Here is an 18,971-nt window from a genome sequence, read left to right on the forward strand (position 1 = left end):
ACCCCACTGCCCACGGGTGTCACCAGCTTCGTCACAGGGCAGAAAACTCTTACAGAGCCAGACACAAAAAAGAGCCTGTCCTCCACAGTCCTGTTTCCCAAAAACTTGGGGAAAGGCTCCGGTTGACCAAGCTTTGACCAGGTCCCTCCCTGAGCCATCCTCCGAGGCCAGAGGCTGGGCCTTACTCCCCACAGGGAACAGTCCCCGGGGAAGGTGGGCAGAGCTGGGCAGGTGGTGGGACAGTCTCACCTACAACGCAGCAAAAGCACCATCAGCGGGAGTGGGTGCCCTGCGCCCCGTCCCTCTGGTCGAGGCTGAGCTAGATGGCCCAGGAGACCAGCAGCGGTGGTTCTGTGCTGGACAAGCCCGCTCTGAGCCATAGCCACACCAGTCGGTCAATGGTGGGTGGCTGTGGGCCGGGGCGAGGTGCAAATGCGCGTGCCTCTCCAGAGCCCCTGGCGAGGGCTCTCAGGGCAGCTCCCCCAAGACTGCCAGTCCCTCCCTGGGACACCGAGCATTCTGCTGAGACCTGGGTCCCTCCAAGGTGAGTTTATCAGCCTGTGGGCCATGAGGAGCCCCTGCAACCACATCCCGACTTCTCACCAGCCAGGGACAACTGTGTTCCCAAAGCACATCTCCCTCCATCAGACACCTGAGAGGCTTGGGCCAAATGCTCGGAATTGTCTCAGGTGGATTCAAGCCAGTGTGACCGAGATGTGACCCCAGCAGGCCGTTCCAGCCACTTGGAGGAGAGACCGACCAGGCCGTACGTCCCTCACCCCGGCATGGCGAGAGGCGCCGGCAGCCACAGGCGACATGATGCTGACCCGGGCAAGGGTGGCCGGCCGGCACTGAAGACGATTCACCACAAGGAGGGGCTCTCCCCTGAAGCCCAGGGTCTTCAGAGTGGCACCGCCCAGGAGCATCAGCATCACCTGGAAACTCATCAAAAGTGAGACCTCAGGACCCTCCAGGCCAACTAACTCAGAAATTCTGGGGGTGGGGCCAGGAATCTGTGTTATCAAGCCCCTCTGCAGGCTGAAATTTGGAATTGAGCTCTGAACAATATGGCTTGGCCTCTGTGCTCTCTGCAGCTATGATTATGATTAATGTGTTGTCATTCTTTTCGTCATTACATAGTAACAAGTCCACGTCCAGTCCCTCTGTGCAGCTGCTGCAGGCTCCCTCTGGCCATCCTCACCTCCCGCACACCCGCCGTCTCCTGTTTTGTTATTTCATATTTCTGTGGATGGGGAAACCAAACAAAATCAGCTTGTTTCCCCCCAGAGAGCCTCTGTGATGCTTGTGGAGTAAGATCTGCCTTGTGGGGAAGGAGAGGAGCTGTTGCCTTGGGTTCGCTGTGTCTTTCCTCTTATCTAGTGATTCTGGCTTTGCATAGCTGGGATTCCTGGTGAGAGGAGCATCAGATAAGAGGAATGTTCTGAATTTATTAATTGCTGAGTTGAGCACCCTGATTATCCCAAATCTAAGAGTTTCCTTCTCTAAAATGGTAAAAGAAAAAATCTGTAAATCACAAATTTTTCTTTACAAAAATTGAGAGATTATTTCTGGATTAGCCTTCCATTAGTGTCCACTTCAATGTTTTTGTTTTTGATACTTCTGTTTTCCACTTTAATGTCTAAATTTTATATCCTTCAATGGCAGGAGAAAATAAAAAATGCAGCTGTGTCATTCTTGCAAAAGGGTCATTTGACCTTTTAATAGCTTCACAAATGTTCCCAACATTTGACTAATATAGTTGCACATAAAAAAACAAGATGCTGTAAAAAAAAGTACTATTTGTTTAAAAAAAGATGGAAAATACGTATACTTGTTTTTATTTGCATAGAACGTCTCCAGAAGAACACACCCACTATTCTTTAAATGGGGTTATATAAACTGGGACCATTTACTTCTAAAAGACCTCTTGACTCCTTTTATAGTTTTATTAAATATTAGAAAATGTGGGAGAAAAGCCATTTGTGGCCTAGGTGTGGGAAAGGATGGTGTATAGAGTTCTATTTTTTTTTCTTGTGAGGAAGATCAGCCCTGAGCTAACATCCATGCCAATTTTTTGCTGAGGAAGACTCGCCCTGAGCTAACATCCGTGCCCATCTTCCTCCACTTTACATGGGAGGCTGCCACAGCATGGCTTGTCAAGCGGTGCATCAGTGCGCACCCAGAATCTGAACCCGGCGAACCCCAGACCACCGCAGCAGAGCACGAGCACTTAACCTCTTGCGCCACCGGGCCGGCCCCTAGAGTTCTCTTTTACAGTCATGACAGGCTCAGTTACAAATTAGCCACCAAATTAAATGTGCAACAAAGTACAATGATAGAGCAGATAGTAATACTTCTTTCCTGAAAGGAAGAATAATAACACCAAAATATTGTCCATCAGGTAGCTGAATAATTCAAAAATCTAAGAGGAAACTCTTAGATTTGGGATAATAAGTCCAAATTAAAAAGGAAAAGAGAAACAGACAGAAAGCTGGCCAGATGGGGCTCTCAGCGCAGAAGGTGCCCAGTGCCATTGTCCAGCCAAGGGCTAAGGCCGCTCCCAGTCCACAAGAGAGAATCCGAGTCCTGGCTGGTGCTGATCGGCATGGGGTCACGCAGAGGGCCTCAGACTGATTCTCCAACAGGCTGTGAAGTCTTGCAGAGCATCATAACCACACCCTGTGGTCTTTTCCTTGAATATTTGACTTCATTTTTTTTTTAATTTTTAGTATCCTTCAATACCTTTAGAAATTTCCAGAATCTGGAACTTTTATCATAAATTTTACATATCCTGTGTTGGCTGTATCAAATTACTATCTTATCTCATCATGGATGTAAAATGAATTTCCTCAATACTTCAAAACACAATAGTCTGTGTTTGTTATAGGGAAATACAACTTATATTTTTATTTATATATTTATATTTACATAAATATTTCATATTTATATTTTTCTCTAAAAAACTCACTTGATAAAGTTTACACTGAAGCTTGGAGCCAAAGTGAACATCTCTCACTGGTTTCACGTCATCTCAAGAGTGGGCTCAATTTTCAGTGCATCTTCTACTTCTTGTTAAAGTTTTAGTTTCTACATTTCCTTGCCAATATGTATTGAAATATTTTATTTTAATAACTATCATTTTTCAGGAAGAGAATTGTTAAACCTAAAGAAAAACCATTTTGAGGGGGAAAAAATGAGTTCCCTCTGCTCTGTAAACTTTCCAATTCAAGCAAAACAACTTTGAATTTGCATTTTAATAATTTTTATGAAGAAATACTTCAGAGACCTTAGAAACCAGCCACAGCTGTGTTGTTGATTTCAATATTTGGGAATTCAATTGTTCTGGATGTTTCTTTCAAGTTCCTCAGCCACTTGGGGTCCTTAACTTCCCACTAGGGAAATTCATTAGTGAAAAATGAAAATACCAGTTAGCTTCTCTGCATAGAGTGAAATTTTTCAGAAATTATTAGGATAGTCATAGAAACATGAAATTCCATGATTTCAGGTAAAAGTCAAAACTTTAGGCATTGTAGGAGAATGCAAGGATCATAGTTAAATTAACTTAAATAATATGTTGAAAGTGTATTCAATCTAATCCAAGATCCTCTGCCATTTATAACTGGGGCTTCTCAAAGCCAAATTTAGCAGTTGCTCAGATAAGCAGTCAGAATGCATACAAGCAGAATAAACTCCTAGAAACGACCAGCAACTCACTCATTCCTGTCACAGGGAATACAGTCTTCAATAATTAAAATCAAAGAAAAGATAATACTTGGTGTCATAAAATTTGCCAGGAAATAAACAGGGACAAAGAGATGGCTTTCTTTCCGACACTGGGAGAAAGAACTCCTGAAACATTTGGCATGGCTACATGAGGTTGAACAAGCAGATTTCAACTCCTTCCCCTGAAGCATCTCCCTGTAACTGACCTTGGTTTCAAGGGCTCGGGTGGGCTGTGGGCAGAATCTCCAGGCAGCATCAGTGGCCATGGCTGTGGGATGTTTCCCCTCCTCTCTTCTGTAACTCAACATCTGTAGCTTACTTCAAACACATACCTCAATCCAAGCTACATACAAAGACCCTTTGGATATTGTAATATTCAGAATTCTTGCATGTAGGTTCAGCTTACAATGTCTTAAACCGCTTTGTACTCGTGCCAGGAATAAACTCTTGGCCAGGGTACACAGTTACAGAAGGGAGATGAGATTAAACGCCCTGAAGCTATTTCCACATAATAGAGGATAGGCTAGCTGCAAAATCTTCCCTGGGAGAAAAACGTCCTTTGTTTCTAAGCTGTACTCCCACCCCCAGCAATGTTCGTCTTCAACTCTTGAAATAAAAGAGAAAATCCCTACAGAATAAATAAAAATCAGCTGTGTGGGGATGAAGACACGTTGACCTGGACCCTCCCCAGCATGAAGGGCAGAGGAGATGCTTGGTAGGCTCCCCGTCACTTCCTTATCTTCCTTGAACATCTCTGCTGCAAGAGAAGACCCCGAGCTGAAAGCAGTGTGCAGACCCAGTGGGTCCAATCAACAGGGCTGGGGAGTGTCTGAATCTCCACGCTGTGAGCAAGAAACACGGGCTCTTGGGCAGGGCAAGGCGTGCAGTGCATTTGCATGTAGCTCAATGAGTAGCTTTCAGTCCTAAATACCTCTCAAGGCAATATGCTGTTTGCCATCAACACACTCCCTCTCTCTCATAAGGGGCGAATCTCCGCACCAGCCTTGCTCACTTCCATGGATGTTCTCTATGAGTACTAGATGAACAGGACACGTGCTCTATCATTTACCAAAACAGAGGACTCAGACTACTTTCTCAGGGGTCTCTCCATGTTTAAACAATTCAAACACTAGAAAGCAGGTATAAGCAGAGGCTAACGGGGCTGGATTTGACACCTCCAAACTTTCCTTTCCCCTAATGCTCTCTCCGCTTCCAGCTTGAGTTCCACTCGCAGAGTCACGAGCTGCAATGGCTGGAAAGAAAGACAAGGCAGAGCATCTGCTAGTTGTGAAAATCTGTGCTAATTATTCCTCAGCTCCCAACTGGCAGTGGTCAAGGAAGCAGGTTGACATGATTAGAGCTTTTTAAAGTAGACAGCAGGTCTTCAAATTCATAAGGAGTTAGTGCAGTAGGTGGGGAGTAGCTCCTAGCTTCTCATCCTTTAAGCACCTTGCTGGGGCCTGGACAAAACTGCCACGCAGTCATGGATGTCAGGGCTGGGAGTTACACATATTCTAACTCCTTTCTTCTTGTAAATAAGGAACTCAAGGCCCAAGAGTTTACTTTACGGTGTTTGGGGGAAAACTCGGGCAAAGGAGACAAAGCTATAAATTTAAATCAACTCTGTCACTTAGAAGCACAGAGGCCGTGGGTCCTGTTCTTATCTGTAAAATAGAAGGTAACACCACCTCCAACCCGGGCTGCTGTGACACCCAACATATGGCCAGCCCCCAGGAGTGTCAGCCACCGTCGTCCACGCCTACACGTGGCCACCAGGCCTGCTCTCTCCACTCCTATAGAGCATGGCTGATGGCAAACCTTAATGGTGGTCGTCCCCAAATCCTCACTATGTCTCTTCCTTCCCGTCCCTCCCTTACGGCCAATGCCTGCGTCCTTCCCTCATCTGCCCTCTGCCAACTCCCACATATCAGCCCCTTCCCTCTATCAGAATCCTCAGGGAAGGATGTCATATAAAGTGTAACCTTAGGAGAATCAAGTCAGTGTGTTACCTCTACCAACGGTATTTGCATTTTTAACGTTTTAAATCTGTGAAGTACTATGCTCATACAAAGAGGGGTGTAAACATGAATGCACAGCATCATGAAGGACCAAACAGAGACGCAGGGAAACAGCTTCCAGGGCAGGAAAGAGTCTTCACACCCATTCTCCTCTCCAATCCAAAATTCTCCCTCCCTACAGGTACTTGCTGTCCTGATCATACGATCACCCCGTCCTCATTTGTCTTCGTGGCTTACCGCCTGAGGATGCTTCTCGAAGTGCAAGAGTTGAGTTTTGTCTGTTTTTGAATTGTAAATAGGCTCGCACACTCTCTGCTTTAATCCTTTCACTCAGGACCGTGTTGGAACCATGTGTCACCGAGGGCGGCAGCTCTTGTGTTTTCCTCTCTGTTTAGGATTCTTACCATATGAACTGAGCAAACCACACGTTCTCAGGCAAATATCACAGCCATCGATTCGTCTCTAGGATTTGGTTATTATGACGAATGCTGCTATGAACACTCTCGCACACGTCTCCTGCTACAAAAGTGAGTGGCTTTCTCCAGAGTCCATTTCCACAGTGGAAGAGCTGGGTCCTGTTACCTCTATGCAAAGGGGAAGCCAATTTTGCACAAGATGGTACCAGTTCATGCTGGCACCAGCAGCCCACAGAGGTTCTGTTCCATGTCCTCACCAGCAGGTCATAGATCAAGCTTTTCCATGGCTGCTAATCGGGGGTGTAAGGGGAATCTCATTGTGATGTTAACTTGCCTTTTCCTGGTACTAAGGAGCCAAGCAACTTTTCCTATGTTCTCTGGTCGTTAGGATTTCCTCATTCATAAAATGCTGCCTGTTCAAGACTTTTGACCAGTTTTCTGCTAGGTTGTCTCATACCTCATTTTTATTATTGATTAATGGGAATTTGAGTGTTTTGTATTAATAGCTTAAAAATACATAATTGTGAAATAAAGGGAGCCTCCCCCTTTGGAAGGTCTTTCTGGGAGAAGTGAGAAGGTGGAAGCATTCGAAGGCAGAGGCACTTCTCCACTCCACTGGAATTGTGCCCATATGTGGGTGTCTATTTCCCTCCCCACATGGCCTGCTTCACAGTGTGTTTGCATGGATCTGTGATAAACACACGCATGCACATTCTGAGTGACAGCTCCTGTTTGTGGCTACATTTTAAATCTCTTTTTCTGATTTTCAAATTTTTCCAGCGTGTACTCACAGGGTAAGCTTGGCGTGAACTCCAGGGCAAAAGATAATTGTGAACACTGGCATTTACCCAATTTTAATAAACTGAACAGAAACCACTCCTATCATTTACAGAGAGTGGATAAGGCATATCAGCCATCATCTGTACCAGCTAACTCACCAGTAAAGGGAGGAGGATGTACCTGGAGGCTGAGTTCCCTGGGTGTTCGCAGATAAAAACTGAGGTCAACTGTGACCCATGTTATTAATCTTAATCTCATGTAAAGTGATGCCCCACCGCCCTGCTTCTCTGCATTATTTGTGGGGTTGTGTCAACATCTGGGAAGAAAAATTACATTACACTGAAGTTTATCATAAACTCTTCATGCATGTGTGTGTATGTGTACTCAACCCTCCCAAAACTCTCTCTTAAATTTCAAAATCCTCTCAATAATTCACCACAACTCTACAAAGTTTCCGAAAGTGTTCCTAGCACAAGCATCTGCTCTCCCACATCCACATTTTTGCAGAATAAAAGCCTAAATACAGCTGGGGATTAATAGAATTTTTCCATAACTCCATGGGAGTTACAGAATATATTAGTGGTACCAACAGGTAAGAGATGACACTGGCCAAGCCAACACCGAGGTCACAGCCACAAAACTGTGCCACAAAATGAAAACGAACCCACACTTACAGAGAGCACAGTTTTAGAGGGGAGCCTGCTGCATCTACACTGCAACGTTTAATTCAAAACACCTCACTTCCTCCTCAGTAGCATGTCCCCACAATAAATACTAGATATTTAAGCTAAAGGACAGAATCTCCTTTCTTCCATAACCCATGACTTGGACTAAAAATCCACAGGGACAGTGGGAAAACGGAGCATTTCTATACAGTAAAATGTTACTGCTGCCTGGTTGGAAAAAATAATGTGAGTGAACGGCACAGAGGTCTGATTCCAAAAACAAAGCATTATGTAGAGAATGTAAGAAATTGAGCCAATTTTCCACACCGTTTTCTAAGAAAGTTCTTGTGGATGCTACTTAATTTTTCAAACATTGTCACTAAAATCCAGAAACAAATATCTCCCCATTTTCTCCTTTCTAAAATGAAGCTTGACTGAAAACCCTGCCACACAGAGGACGTGAAGTTAGGATGTGAATGCAGCTTTCAGAGCGAGGCACACGCACAGGCCAACTTAATATATTAATTCTTTTTCTTTCCTTCATTTCATTTTCGTTCATGGGCTTGTAAAAGAATTATTAGGTGCAAATGATGGCTCACTAAAAATATTTTTTAGCAATTTTTACGTCTTGGATGACAAAATAGTTTTTAAAAATAAATGTATTTTAATTCCACATGATGCACACCCCGTGGCTTTTAACTGATGACCAGCCATTTGAAATATTAGGTTTCATGTTACTGTTAATTACGATGGCATCATTCTGAAGCAGTTACGAGTTCTGACTTGTGCCTTGGCTCCTGGTATAAATGTCTGAACCGTGAATAAAATTTCTAAATATAAGATGCTTGCCCCTTAAATAGAAATAAGTCTAAAAGTAAACTCTAAATGCAAATGTTTCAACATTTCACATGAAAAATCAGGAAGATGCTTTGTGCTTGATTATTGTTGTGCTTATGTATTGCCTGTTTTACTAAATCTAACCTAGGAATTTTGATGCATCGATCATGAAATTTCTTCATAGATGGGCTGAGAAGGCTCCCCAACCAATTAATGAAACATAAGCCATGGACCATTTTCAAATAGAAATGATCTGAACCATTTATAGCATTTTTGGTAAAATATTAATGGAAAACATACTATTTTATAGATTATTCTCCTGCCAATATTATTACCTTCAGCACATCAAGTCCTCTTAGGAGTAATAAAATAACATTAATATACCATCTGGAAACGGAGCCATGAAGAACGATCCACTTTTTCTTTGCAAACATATACAAACAAAACCAGAAAATTTCACTTTTTTTGGCCAAAGAAAACATTTGGTCATTTCTTCTGCTGACTCCAGTCCTTGTGGTGATTTCTAAAAATTAAGAATCGCCATAACCCACCAGGGTTCAGACCCAGGTAAGCTGTCTTAAAAACAAAGGTTACTGAACATTTCAGTCTTGGTCCAGTGACACAAACCCACTCCCATTATTCCCCACAATGCCACCTAAACTGAATTTCTTCTGAGTTATGAGCAAACATAGGTCAGATGATCAGAAAAATAGCCGACTAAAGTCAGTAGAAGTTTCACTCCATAAATTAAGTCAGACCTACCAGGGCACCTGGGGGTCTTGTGGGCCACGGCAGTGCCACTGATGGGCCTCCCATTGGGTGTCACACACCAACAGTATCCTGTGTAGCTGTGACACTGGACCTGGAGAAACGACAGACAGGGTGGTCACTAGGCACATTGCCTCGCTATTGACAAGGCCCACTCTGCTTTCTGCAGTGTGGAACACTTTGTTTCCTACAAAGGTCTTAGGATGCCCAGTGCTTCCTGAGTCACTGCAATGAACGCTCAATGGAAGAATGTGCAATAACCTGGAACTCAGGATTTTAGAGATACAAGCCACCAAACATGCTGAATGCTAGTGTGTGCTGGCACCTTAACTATTGAGTATCTAGTCTTCACTACCTTTGAGATGGACCCCAAGCCCTCATCTTACAAATGGGGAAACTGAGGCCCCAAGGAGTCAAGAGACCTGCTCAGTGTCTCCCAGCTGATCCAGGCAGAATCGAGGAGAAGAGGCCAGCATCTGGCTGCCGGTGGGATGCTCTTTCCATCACAGCCCCTGGGTCTCTGCAGTGTCTGTCCTGCCACTGGCTCCTTCCACACCAACTAGCCAGAGCGGACATTCCCTGTAGCTCCAGCCTCTCTCAATTTCTCTCTCTCTTTCTTTAGTCTTTCAAAGGTCAAATGATTGTTGTAAAAATACATAGAATTCACATTATTATTGGATGGTTTAGAGAAGATCTTGTTTTGTTTTTCTGCCAAAAGCTATGTTAGTTAGCATTGTATTTCAGGAAATTTTTTCCTTAATAAGAAATAATAGTGTTGACAATAATATTGATACACTCAAGATAGAGAATTGGGTTATCTTCCTGACACTGCCTTTGACTGAGAATCTCAAAGGACAGTCAGAAACTTGACACGCCTCCGCCTCCCACGTCTGAACCCTCAGGAGCTCACGGCCGGCACTAATGCTGTATGACTTTTAGCATGTGCCCCACTATAATTAAAATTAAACTAAAATTAGATTCTCAGCACTGAGCCAGGTTAGCAGGGTCGGAGTAGCCTCTCTGAGGAAGCTGTCCCATGCCAACTCACAGAGTAATGAAGGTGAACAGCGTGGTGATAACCTAAATACCTGTGCCGAGGAAGGAATGAATAAATTCACTTACACACCTCTTTATGAACCTGAGCTTTGTTAGGAATTAACTTCTAAAACGTAAAGGATGATTTCCCCGTGAATAACCCTCGTCTCCTCCTGCATTGAGCTTTGCCATCCTCGTCGGTGCCTCCCCCGATTGCCCGGGTACAAGCTGAGTTTGTAACCTGACTGTAGGTGCCATCATCCTTGCATTCCGGAATGAACACTTGCTGGAATTCCTTCCGGGCCTGCTCCTGAGTGTACTTCCTCTCGGCCACACACCTGGACACGTCTGCAGGAAAGAACAGAGCAGAGGCAGCCGTTATGCAATGGGAAGATGCAAAGGCGTGAGTCACAGAGGAGCGTGGAGCTGGTGGAGGTTGGAGGGGCTCCTCAGGCAATGGGGGCCTCGGGCTCCCCACTGTCTCTCGTCCCGAGGAAGGCTGGAGCGCTAAGAAGAGCAGGGACGTCCTCTACACTAACGAGCAAAGAAGCTGAGGCTTAGAAAGGGCTACTCGGCTTATCCCGGTGAAACACACAGACCGTGCTTCACGGACACGAGGAGATGCCAGCTGTAGTCCAGCTAGTACAGACAGGCTCCCTTCAGGTCCAAGGACGTCAATCTGAGTGCACAGGGTCCAGTCCACACACAAAGTGGGGGCCGGGTCTAGAAGCCACAGTTACAATCAGACCAAACACACTGGCCCAGAGGGAGGGAGCACTGGGGCACCTTAGAGGGCATGTGACATTCCTGCCCACTGCTGAGGGTCCGGAGAACCTGCCCAATCTGAAGACCACCTGTGCGGGGAGACCACAGCAGCCTCTTTTCTCTTATTTCCTAGGATCTCAAAGTGATACTAAGCTCCCACGTCTTACAACTTCAAGTGGAAAGTCTGACAATAAATCAGATAAAAAGGGTCAAATATCCCTAGCACTCCTCCCATTCTGTCCAAATTTTCACATATTCATGTTAAAATTTCTACAGCGGGATAATTCTACATAACGCACTATGTGCCTACGGCTCCTTAGGAAGGTATCCCCTGGGACTAAACAAACTAGGAAAAGTCTCAAGACATTCAGGCATATCTAATCTCGCTCTGGACAGCAGGAATTAGGAGATGCAGACACTCAGCTCAGCCATGGAGATCCCCGTGTACCATGAGCACAGCAACGCCTGGGAGGAGCGGCACTTGAGGAAGCGTGGCTAATCCTACTCCTCCTCTCATTGCACAATCCCAACCGGACTGCGAGATCGGGGAACCAGAAAGCATATTAATTCCTGCTGCTACTTTCAGACTTCCAGCAAAAAGAGTCAAAAGTGTGAGACGAGCATTAACAACGGCCCACATTTTCGTGACCCCAGGTCCATAACGCATGCTCTAAGAAGCCAGGCATCCACTATTTGAGAAGAATGCCAGAAAGGCCGCCACCCAGGGTCTCACGCCCTAGGACAATGCCACAAGGACATGTTTTATTTCTTTGGATCATCCTCCGATGTAGGTCGTCGGAATTTTAAAACTTGAAAAGAATGGCTTTCCCGATTTTTCTTAAGTGTTTCCAGATTTAAATAACAAGTTGTCTAGATTTTAAAGGCTCTCTGGACTCCGAGAGAGACTTCTTCAAATGTGTCCTCTGCCCAACGTTGTTAGATGGTGACTTTTTGATTGCCTGGCAGTGAAAACTGCTGGCTACGACAAAATGCCATCTAGGCACCCGCTCCAGGACACTGGGCAGCTTGCGACAGCTCTGGCCGTGTCGTTGTGTCGAATATAGACCCTGCCGCTGGAAATCCTTATCTTGGACTTCTGTGGAAGCATGGGCAGCAGGCTGTATCATGTGTAGGACCTGTGCACTGGAGAAAGCACTGTGATCCAGGCTGGGTGCCTCACTTCTTGATCTACGTCTTGGCCTGGCCAGCCAGCACTCAGCAACATGTGGTTTTAATGTAATCTGTGTTTTAGCTGAGGAGAAATCACTGCTGGACTTCTGTCCTCATTTTTTTAGTATAACCTGTGGTTTGACTGTCTAAAAGGAAAAGTGATCTGGGTTCCAGCTTGCAAGGTCTCTGCTAGGATACAGATGGGGTTACAAATTATTTCTAATATTTGAACTATCATGGAACGTGCCAAAAAGCATACATTTTCCAGACAGCGCGTGGGCTTCTTTGTTGGTTTGGACACTTTCTTTGAAAGACTTCACATTTGCCACTGGTCAGATGGTTCTCAAAACTGCAGCTCCCGTGTTTGATAGAATATTAAATTCCAAGTTTATGTCTGGCATATTGCTGATTATTTAGTCATAGGAAATAATTAAGACTCTGCACTATGAAACGGCAGGGCTTGTGTCAACCATCCCTCAAAAATAAGTCTGTAGTCATCTTAAATAAAAATGCTGTTCACCTCAAACTACCTGCCAGTTATTCCTTATTCCAGACATTCTCCATCAGGCACCATGTCTCTAGTCTTGAGAAGAGTCGGAACAGCAGCTGACCAAATTAATTCCATTGAAATATGCAAAGACACTAGGAAATTCCACTCAAAATTAATAGCGTCTCTTGTGTTGTCTTTATTTATTTTATTGTGGTAAGAAGACTTACCACGAGATCTCCTCTCTTAGCACATTTTTATGTGTACCATACACTATTGCTGACCAGAGGTGCTATGTCACACAGCAGAGCCCTAGAATGGACACACCTTGTACAGCTGAAACTCTCCCTGTGTCCTTAACATCACTTCAAACCGTTATATGGTTAATGTATACATACTTTAGCTAAGTTAAATGCCCCTCTTTATAGAAATCAAAATACTAAGCACAGCCTCAAAATTATATTATTCCCAAATTTCCAATTTTTCCTTCACTTTTGAAAGAATGGAAGAGAAAAGTTCAACACTCTCCCCTGGAAGCTGTATTTACAGGTAATAAATTTCTACCCTTATTATATTTTTACTCTAGATGCTTCTTGTGGTTCAATTAAAAATTAAGCAGGTCCTTAATTCAGTGGCCTTGTTGAGATTTTATTCTGGACACTAATTTTAACCGTTTGAAAATGAAATCCTCACAACACGAGCACCATAATTTTTTTCATTGTGGTACAACTACAAAAAATATAAAATTCATCATTTTACCATTTTAAAGTGTATAACTCAGTGGCATTCAGTACATCCACAATGTTGTGCAACAATCACTTCTATCCCATTCCAAAACATTCTCTTCACCCCAAAAGGAAACCCCGTGCCCATTGAGAAGTCACTCCCTGTTTCCCCCTCCTCCAACACAGGCCACCATTGACCTGCTCTCTGTCCTCATGCATTTGCCTATTGTGAACATTTCATATGAATGGAATCATAAGACATATGGCCTTTGTGGCTGGATGAAACTTGCATGTTTTCAAGGTTCATCATGTTGCAGCCTGTGTCGGTGCTTCACTCCTTCTCAGGGCTGAATCACATCCCATTGTGTGGATGGGCCACAGTGCGCTTATCTGCTGTTCTGTTAGTGGACGTCTGGGTTGTTTCCACCTTCTGGCTGTGTGAAATGCTGCTATGGGCACTCATGTACGAGTTTTTGTTTGAATATCTGTTCTCAAGTCTTTTGGATGTAACCTGGGAGTGGAATTTCTGGGTCATAGGGTAATTCTGTGTTTCACTTATAGAGAAACCACCAAACTGTTTTCCACAACAGCTGAACTGTTTTACTTTCCTACCAAAAGTGTACAAGGGTTCCAATTTATCCACATCCTCACCAGTCTTTATTTTCTGTCTTTTTCATTGTTAATCGGTATAGCCATCCTAGTGGGTATGAAGTGGTACCTTGTAAATTTTTGGCTCATAGTAATTTTTAAACTATGGTCAATTTTTATCTTATAGGAAAATCCATCTTAACTGAAAATTATAATGGTAATATCTTAATTAAATCAAATTGTTAATTTAACCTTCTAATCAAAGACTTTAATCACTTTTTACTAGATCAAAGAAAAACTCTTTGGCAAAAATTTGATTATATATTTTTAGAAACTTTTTGTTCTTATCTGAAAGAGCAAGGACTTTGTAAATAAAGAATTTCTTCATTATGCTTAGCAAGGCATTTCTAACAACAGATTTTTGTGTGTGTGTGTGTGAGGAAGATCGGCCCTGAGCTAACATCTGCCAATCCGCCTTTTTTTGCTGAGGAAGACTGGCCCTGAGCTAACATCCATGCCCATCTTCCTCAACTTTATATGGGATGCCACCACAGCATGGCTTGCCAAGCAGTGCATCAGTGCGCACCCAGGATCCAAACTGGCAAACCCCAGGCCGACGCAGCGGAGCATGCGCACTTAACCACGTACACCACCAGGCTGGCCCCTCTAACAACAGATTTTTAATAGAATTTTTTTTGATAAGTTGTTCGTTAATAATAATGAGTTTTGTAAGCCATTTATTTACCTGGTTGTTAATTTTTGTCTCTCAATTGCAAAGTAAAATAGATTCCTTTTCCAATGGGATTTCTTGTTTACTCATTAAGAAGATACATTAGTCACAGAAACTATGAAAATGCAATGCTTGCTATAAACTAGAAATAAACAACGTTTTATTGTGATTATTTCTAATGATGGTTTTCATGTAAACAAGAAGCAAATAATTTCCTACTTTGCTAAAATCCCTCAAAATAGAATTGAGCAATAATTGGAAGAGATAGCTTTCTGAACATTTTATGCAGAAATTTTGGAGAGCAGCAGTGGAAAGGAGCTGAGAAATCTTGACCAGAACAAGGTCACTGAACAGTGATGTTGATAGGTGATCCTCAACTCAATGGTCCCTAAGTCTGGAGAGTTCTTCTTGTGGGGACTCCTGTCCACCACACAACAGGATAACATAGACATGCTAACTAGAAACAAGTGAATCAAGTTTTCATTTAACTCTTCCTGTGTCCACCCTCCGAGACATGTTAGCTTACACCTGAGATGACCATTCCATGACATTCAACAGCTGCTTCCTAAGGCAGAAACCTTGGGAATATGGAATTATTTTAGAGTCCCATTTATATAATATTGAATGAAAGGCTCGATTGGCTATTTTTCTGATCAACAGACCCACTGACTCTGAATCTAGAATGGTAATTAAATGGTTATGTCTCTGAGGTCCAGACAGTTGCCACTGCTGTATTCTCATGACCCAGCATGGGACCCAGCATAGAGAGGTTGGCATTAGAACAGTCTGAGCCGGATAAGGGAACACAACCACACCAAGCAAACATGCTCTCTCGTGGGAGTGGCCACAGAAACGATAGCCTTGTGAGTGACATGTCTTTTGTTTTTATTTTTATTGGCATCAAAAAGTTGTAATATTTTACCCACCCATAATTTTGAAGGCCAGATTCTGAGAAAATTTGAGAATTCTGTGCTGCAATGCTCTTTGGCATAAATAAAATATTCCTTCTCTTTTTAACATAGATGGATGCACTGTGATAAAAGACGAGCAGAATTACAAGCGAGGCACCCCATCCGCCAATCTGCAGCCGGTCAGCCAAAGCAGTGATGCTATAAATCCGTCAAAACCATCCCCTGACCACAGCATTTTAGAGCTAGAGGAGAAAAGGACCTGAGTTTTCATTTTAAATAAATATTATCATTTTAAATGCATAAAGTCAGAAATAAATTATAATAGGAAAATCTTAAATACAGAATTGGGGTTGCCAAGTCACAAAGGAAAAAAATTAAGATAAATTGCAAACTATTGAAAGAATATATTAAAGTATTCAGACAGTTTTTACAACATTTATACAGGAAACAACTGGTCATAACCATCTCTCTGATAACTGAGAACCACGACTGTCAACACATCAGAACAGATCATTGTGCAAATGTCACCAATCTTTCCTTGTGAAGTTTGACTATAACCTTCCTGGGGCAGACACTAAGGCTATGCTGCAGTTCTCCCCAGCTTTCCTGATGAGCTCACGCTTTGAAACTATAGGCATTGCTAAAACAAATAGAGAAAAGACTTTTTTATTTCACATAACATTCCAAAAACATTCCCTTGTGTTTCTGATCATAGCTTGAACCTGAGATCCATGTCACTCCCTCTTGTTGTGTCTACTTTAGTCTATAAAGAAGGACATTTCAAAACATCAGACCTATTAGAATACCATAAAAGAGTTAAGGTAAACATGATTTAGGTAGGGTTTCTGCAAGAGACAAGTGTAGATATGGTTAAAAAGTCCTAGGACACCACCATGCTTAACAGTTATTGCAGCATGTCTGCGCGAAGAAAGAAGCCTAACTTAGATATGGCCTGGAGCAGAACAAGACTCGTCTTAGGAGACTCGGAGAGAAAAGAGAGCCACACACACACACACGCACACATGCACACACACGCACACACATACATGCACACACATAAACACATGCATGTGCATATACACAGATACACACGATACACATACACACACACTACACACCCTTTATAGACTTCTTTCATGGAAATACCTGTTTCACTGAGGAAAACAATAGCAGGTTAGCAACTGATTTATAGTCCCAGAACTACACTAGTGCTAGGTGCCTCTTTTGTGGGTTAACCACGCCTCCAGGGGAAGATACGTGGGAACATCCAGATTGTTCTGCCTTCTTCAAAGGCAACGTCATAGGAAATTTAAGGAAAATGGGAGGTGACAGAGCCTCCCAGCCCATTTCTTGGCTCTCTGCATGTAAGTAAAGGCTTCTTAGGAGCACATTTTTATGATCAGAAAAATCTTCAGACAGAAAATTCTTAGTGTTCATCTGATCCAACTACCCTATTTTAGAGATGAGAAGACAGGTGCAGACGTGTGGGGCCCCGGACTGGTCAGTTTGAGAAACCAACAGCTGCATCCTGGTCTGGTGCTCTGTGCAGGGGTTCTGAAATTCTTGAACTTGAGTGGGCATCAAACACCTGGAAGCTTGCCAAGTACAGATCCTGGACTATCCCCCCAACCCTGATCAGGCTGCACTGGGGCTCTGACGTGCCTCTGTTCTGAGCACCCGCGTGGAGAACCACACAGGCTGTGCCTCCTCCTCAAGCCCCAGGCGGGAAGGCGAGAGGCAAAATGATTATCATGGACAGACACAAAAAGCTGTTACTAGGTCGCAGGGCAGTTAGGACTGCTGGCTTTTATATCAGATATTTTAATAAAATTTAAGTAGAAATACACAGAGGACACTGAGATGGCATTACTGTATAGATGGGGTGACAAACACCTTCGGGCTGCGCACTTGAAAGCCTCCTTAGGTTCCCGCAGGATAAGCCCTGTTGGCGCCGTCTGTGGGCTGCAGCCCTCCGCTGAGTTCTCAAAAACGCACGTGCGCGGGAGCCTCTTCCCGCGGATTCTCCAGAGCGCACACCGCCCCGCGTCACCCAGACGCCCGTCTACAGGCGCCCCCGGATGGCGGGGTCCCGGGAGGCCCGCGCCAGCTGAGGGCCGCCCCTGGGCCTGGCGCCCGGGCGCGGACCGCGGAGTCTCCCCGGGACACCTGTGCCCTCGCTGTTCCTCACCGTGCAGGGTCCCGTGGCGGGCGCCCCGCAACTAGAAAACAATGTTAGGGAAAGAGTGACCCCGAATGACTGCTCTGACCACCACCGACGAGACCCAGGCGGTCAGCAGGGCTCCGCAGAGCTGCAGAGAAGGTTCCGGGGAGGCTGCGGCAGCACGCAGACGGGCCCTGAGGAAGCGGCTTTCCCGAGGGAGTGCCAGGGGAACGCCTGGTCGTGGACCCAGAGCAGACGCGGGGAGGGCCCCGAAGGCAAACAGGCGGCGTCGCCACCCATAACTGCTATCCCGCCAGACTCAACTCCCTGTGCGCATCACTCTGGGGGTTCTCGCAGGGACAGAATAATAGCAGCTCTTCGTAAGGGTAATAGCAATGACAATTCATTCATCCGTGCTGTGGAGACACCATCTGTCTCCACAGCGATATCGCTGATTCCTGCGTGTCGTCGTACGTGTGCCGGCCGCTGCTGTGACCCTCAGAGAAACTCCGCTGCAGTAAGGACGGCGACAATGCCTGTGCGACCTTGGCCGCAGACAAGGATGGGCGAATATTGCATATCGGGAAGCATCTTGTAACGACGTTCCTTTCCGTACAAACTGGTCCATTATAAAGCTCTGGGTCTTGGAAATCTCCAAGGAATTTGCTTTTGTCAGATATCCATTATAATTTTGTTTCCAGAAATCTCAAAATAGTTCCAAGGTCTCCTGGCATTTGATTTTTATTTTATTTTTTTGGCTTTTTTATTCAATACCAGAAATTTTGTTGAAAAGAAAGACAGCCCCAATGGTCTCAGATCAAAAGAAAAATATTAATGTGTTTGCTGAGTTCTGAAAACACAAACTCCACAAATTTCTAAGAAAATATGAGAAAAATCCATCAGTGGAAACCACTGCAACTCTATTCAAGGTCAATGGTGAAATCATAATATGAAATGCATAAAACATTTTAATCCAATTTAATTGAATAAGGACTGAAATATTTTAATTGTTGTTTCCAAACTAGTACATCCAGGAGAGACAGGCCTACGGAACTGTCACCCATCAGCTACGTGAAAATGCCCTCAAAATACGCAACTTGGCATTCGCCAAGCTGATACTGTGATAATCTAGCCAGTTGCAACACCAGGAATAATTTGGGGAAAAATCTGGATGGTTATCTGTAATACTTGA

The 18,971-nt window shown here is 44.1% G+C and overlaps 1 protein-coding gene across 1 annotated transcript in view; it reads right to left on the reverse strand.

Moving 5' to 3' along the window:
• Positions 1–18,971, reverse strand: part of SMOC2 (SPARC related modular calcium binding 2) — a 179,658-nt gene that overhangs the window by 110,669 nt on the left and 50,018 nt on the right. Inside the window, exons 3-4 of the mRNA XM_058534294.1 lie at positions 10,484–10,590; positions 9,202–9,301 (exon numbers count right to left, since the gene is read on the reverse strand). Coding sequence (XP_058390277.1) covers positions 9,202–9,301; positions 10,484–10,590 — 207 coding nt within the window. The remainder of the gene's footprint in view (positions 1–9,201; positions 9,302–10,483; positions 10,591–18,971) is intronic.

Source organism: Diceros bicornis, chromosome 39, assembly GCF_020826845.1.
Source record: "Diceros bicornis minor isolate mBicDic1 chromosome 39, mDicBic1.mat.cur, whole genome shotgun sequence".
Classification (NCBI taxonomy): Eukaryota; Metazoa; Chordata; class Mammalia; order Perissodactyla; family Rhinocerotidae; genus Diceros; species Diceros bicornis.